The sequence below is a fragment of the Sorghum bicolor genome, chromosome 1 (assembly GCF_000003195.3).
Source record: "Sorghum bicolor cultivar BTx623 chromosome 1, Sorghum_bicolor_NCBIv3, whole genome shotgun sequence".
NCBI lineage: Eukaryota > Viridiplantae > Streptophyta > Magnoliopsida > Poales > Poaceae > Sorghum > Sorghum bicolor.
The window spans coordinates 74,183,363-74,187,957 of NC_012870.2; the positions used below are offsets into that span (position 1 = coordinate 74,183,363).

At 51.1% G+C, this 4,595-nt stretch overlaps 1 protein-coding gene across 1 annotated transcript; it reads left to right on the top strand.

Annotated features, from left to right (window-relative positions):
• LOC8054248 (transcription repressor OFP7) lies at positions 2,846-4,138 on the top strand. Its single transcript, XM_002465651.2, has one exon. It carries the CDS (start codon positions 2,981-2,983, stop codon positions 3,917-3,919), a length of 939 nt encoding a protein of 312 aa, XP_002465696.2. The 5' UTR covers positions 2,846-2,980; the 3' UTR covers positions 3,920-4,138.

Sequence of the window (4,595 nt, forward strand, 5' to 3'; positions counted from 1 at the left end):
GAGGTGAGAAGTGGATTTGGGTTACGAAGATGCAGGTGATTGAAAGAGGCGAGAATGGAAGGCTTGAGGGCAATGGCAGGGTAAGGAGTACAGGCGGAACTGTCAGGCTCTTATAACCCGCAACTCCACCCCTCCCATTTCCTGTATTCTCGGGAAGTGGGCGGGCCATGCGGCGGATGCGGCGTTTCGGTTTACAATGATTATAGACAATTAATGCGGCGGAGTTTTCGTACCAATTGATGGTTTCCTTTTTCTCAAACCACGTAAAGGGCGGCTGCACAGTTGCCAGGCGCAACTTTTCATGCGTCCATCTGACAACCCATCAGGAGGTCTCGTCATGTCAACTTTAACTGAAAAGATCGTTTCAATAAAAAGAAGACAAATATGCCAGAGAGTCAACAATCCGGGGACTGCACCGACCACCGAGCACTTGATGCTCGGGGACTGGTCGACCAGTCCATCAGCTCCGAACTTCAAAGACTGCACCGACCACCGAGCAATTGATGCTCGGGGACTGGTCGCCCAGTCCATCAGCTCGGACCTTCAAAGACTACACTGACCACCGAGCACTCGATGCTCGGGGACTGGTCGTACAGTATAGCAACGCAGAATACTAAGCAGCGCACTTGGCGCCTGGGTACTGGTCGTCATACTATTATTTACGTTCCCAACCGCGCTTGGGGACTTGTCCAACGGAACCTACACCGTGCTCGGGGACTGTGCCGACTACCGAGCACTACATGCTAGGGGACTGTACCGACCACCGAGTGTTATATGCTCGGGGACTGGTCGATTAATCTATTCAATTGCAGTCAGACTGGTAAATTCAACTTTTTAGACCTTGCTACAAGGCTCATACTTCGCCTTCCAGCAAGCTCGGGGACTACATCGGTACGATGCATCTGGCGATGCATCTCAGTTTTAGAATTTCTTTGAGGACTTTTCTTTTGACCCCGGCACCACGTGCCTACGTCACCTACTACCAGGCTCGGGGACTAAGTGGGCACACTTCACCTTGCGGTGAATATGCTTGGTTTTTTTTAGGTCCATGCTTTTCAGAAAAGTAAAGTGGGCACACTTCACCAAGAAAGAAATCTTTTTTAATTTAGAGCACCATGCATTCTTCAAACAACCTGCTTCTTCGATGTCAATGTTGATCAACTGTTTTTTGAGTTGGTCAAAATACTGTTGCAACTGTTTGGACGACTTTCCTGCTTATTGAAGACGTCAAGCCTCACTGATCGAAGAAGCTCAAGACGGCGCGTTACATCACAATACATGGTGCTCGGGGACTAGCTGTGGGGGGATAGACCCCTATACCCTTACGGCTAGACTTGGGCCAGGAGGCTTGGCCCATTACGAGACGAGTTCAAGGCTTGATCCGACAGCCTGGAGTTTCGCGCAAGGAAGCAAGATGTGGAGATCAAGCAGGATTCTAGTCGGTTAGAATAGGAATTGATATCGAACTATCTATGACAATTGTAACCGACTAGGATTAGTTTCCAGATCTGTAACCCTGCCCTTCAGACTATATAAGGAGAGGCAAGGGACCCCCCTAGGACATACGATTCTCTCAACACAAATCAATACAACCACACGCAGGACGTAGGTATTACGCTAACTCGGCGGCCGAACCTGGATAAAAAGCTTGTCCGAGTCTTGCGTCACCATCGAGTTCGTAGTTTGCGCACCGTCTACCGATAAACTACTACCGTGGGTATACCCCAAGGTAGACTGCCGACCAGCTTTCGTCGACAAAAAGTATTGTTTACTAATTTGTTATGAGAGAAAAATACTACTAAATAATTTTAAAATGAACATGCTCCAGACCTTTTCCCTTTCTTTTTTGCACTACAATTTGTGAGCTAAGTAAACTAGCTCGAGCCGGTAAACCAGCTTTGCCGAGCCGACCGTCTACCTCTTTCCTTGGGGAGCCAAGCCGAGCTCTTGATGAGCCAGCTCAAGCTTGACTGAGCCTGACCTGACTTGCCTGTACTGACGCACGCAAGTTTATTATCTCAAATTAGCCGTGCTACGTCAACAGGAAAACACCATATTGCTGTGATTCTTCACGTCTACTGTAAGGCTCTAAGGCCTTGTTTAGTTCTGAAAAATTTTGGGAAATAGACACTGTAGCACTTTCGTTTGTATTTAACAAATATTATCCAATCATGGACTAACTAGATTCAAAAGATTCGTCTCGTCAATTTCGAGTAAACTGTGCAATTAGTTTTTATTTTCGTCTATATTTAATACTCCATGCATGCGTCTAAAGATTCGATGTGACGGAGAATGTGAAAAATTTTGCAAAATTTTCAGGGAACTAAACAAGGCCTAAGCAGTACAAACAAACACACGGAAGATCCTTGTGCAGAAACGCAGAATGCACACAACGCTCGCTAGCTATCAGTCCCAGAACATACTGGTAGCTCCCGCTCCTCCGTGTCTGTGTCTGTTCCCCCGGACTCCAACCCCGACCCTCAATCTCTCACAAGCTTCCTTTCATAGTATAAGGCCCTGTTTAGTTTCCCACCCAAAATTTTTTCATTCATCCCATCGAATCTTTAGACATATATATGGAATATTAAATGTACATAAAAAATAAACTAATTACACAGTTTGGTTGAAAATCGCGAGACGAATCTTTTAAGCCTAGTTACTCCATGATTAGCCTTAAGTGCTACAGTAACCCACATATGCTAATGACTGATTAATTATACTTAATAGATTTGTCTTGCAGTTTCCTGACGAGCTATGTAATTTGTTTTTTTGTTAGTTTCTAAAAATCTCTCTCGACATTCTTCCGACATATCCGATATGACATCCAAAAAATTTTCATCTCCAATCTAAACAGGGCCTAAACCCCGCCACCTCCCCAACACCAGCCTCATTTACATTTACATTTACACCTCCTCATCATCCATCGCCACCGGGCAGTCCCCGGCGCACCGAGCTTCCTCGCTCCACCTCCGATCCACGCATGGCCAAGCGCCTCTTCTACTCCTGCCGCTCGCCGTCGGCAGCCGCCGCGGTGAGCCCCACGACCACCCTCCTCCCGACCGCTCATCACCCGCCCGTTGTCCCGGCCCCATCAGGCGGCGCGTGCTGCCCGCGCCGCGCGCCTCGGCGTCGGGGGCGGGGGGCCCAGACGCCTGCATCCTGCGGCGCGGGGGGCTGCGCCGTGGACTACGGCGCCGACGACCTACCCCCGGCGCGTGGCACGCCGGCGTACCGCTGGCTGAAGAGCTCCCGCTGGCACGTCATCGAGGCCGCCAGCGCGTACGCCTCCGACGGCGACGGCGACGACTCGCCCCGCCTCAAGATCGACGCGCGGCGCAGGGTGCGGCACTCGCGCCGCTGCCGCCGGAGGATGCTCCACCGGAGGCTGGCGGGCCCGGCGAGCTGGTCGTCGGGGGACAGCGGGTGGTTCAGCAGCGACGACGACGACGACGACGACAAGGCGTTCGGCGCCGCTGGGGAAGCGTCGTCGGCGCTGCGCGCGGCTGCGGCGGCGTCGACCACCACGACGGAGTCCTCGTCGACGGGCGCGAGCCGGAACAGCGCCGCGAGGGGGGAGCGGGAGGGCGAGGCTGCGGCCGCGGCGCTGGCCGGGGGCTTCGCGGTGGTGAAGCGCTCCGACGACCCCCGCGCCGACTTCCGGCGGTCCATGGCGGAGATGGTCGTGGGGCGCGGCATCTACGACGCCGACGGCCTGGAGCGCCTGCTCCGCTGCTTTCTGGCGCTCAACGACCGGCGCCACCGCCGCGACATCGTGGCGGCGTTCGGCGACGTGTGGGAGGCCGTCTTCTCCAACTCCAACCCACCGCCGCAGTCACACTCCCACGGCGCCGCTGCCACCGCCTCCGAGGCTCCGACGCTACGAGCTGCAAGGTTGCAGCCATGTCTCGTCCCTAGATAACGTGCTCATCGCACACACGTATGTCTATGCACTTCTATTAATTATTAGGTGAAGCCGTGAAGGAACTGCTCTAGGATTATTATGTAAAAATGCGATTATATGTACGTGTAAATTACGTTTTCTTTTCTGGGTTTACGGCGCCGGCTCCTATCGGCCCGCTCCCTGCGGCTGCATGCATGTTCATGTTCATGATCAGTTCATCTGTGGAAATCGGTGTCCCGACTCGTGTCTGACCTGATGTGATGTGACCTGGAGTGAGTGGCACTATTTCTCGATCCCAATCCGCAGAGCACGAAGGCTTGGGCTCGTTTAGCTCAACCTGAAAACCAAAAAATTTTCAACATTCCCGTCACATCGAATCTTGTGGCATATGTATGGAACATTAAATATAGACGAAAACAAAAACTAATTACACAGTTTAGCTGAAAATCACGAGACAAATCTTTTTATCCTAGTTAGTCCATGATTAGATAATATTTGTCACAAACAAACGAGCATATGTATGGAACATTAAATATAGACGAAAACAAAAACTAATTACACAGTTTAGCTGAAAATCACGAGACAAATCTTTTTATCCTAGTTAGTCCATGATTAGATAATATTTGTCACAAACAAACGAAAGTGCTACCGTTCCGAAAAGTGATAACAAACGAGAGTGCTACGCTACAGTACC

Coding starts and splice junctions, on each gene's coding strand:
- LOC8054248 (XM_002465651.2), top strand. CDS start 2,981: ATGGCCAAGCGCCTCTTCTACTCCTGCCGCTCGCCGTCGGCAGCCGCC.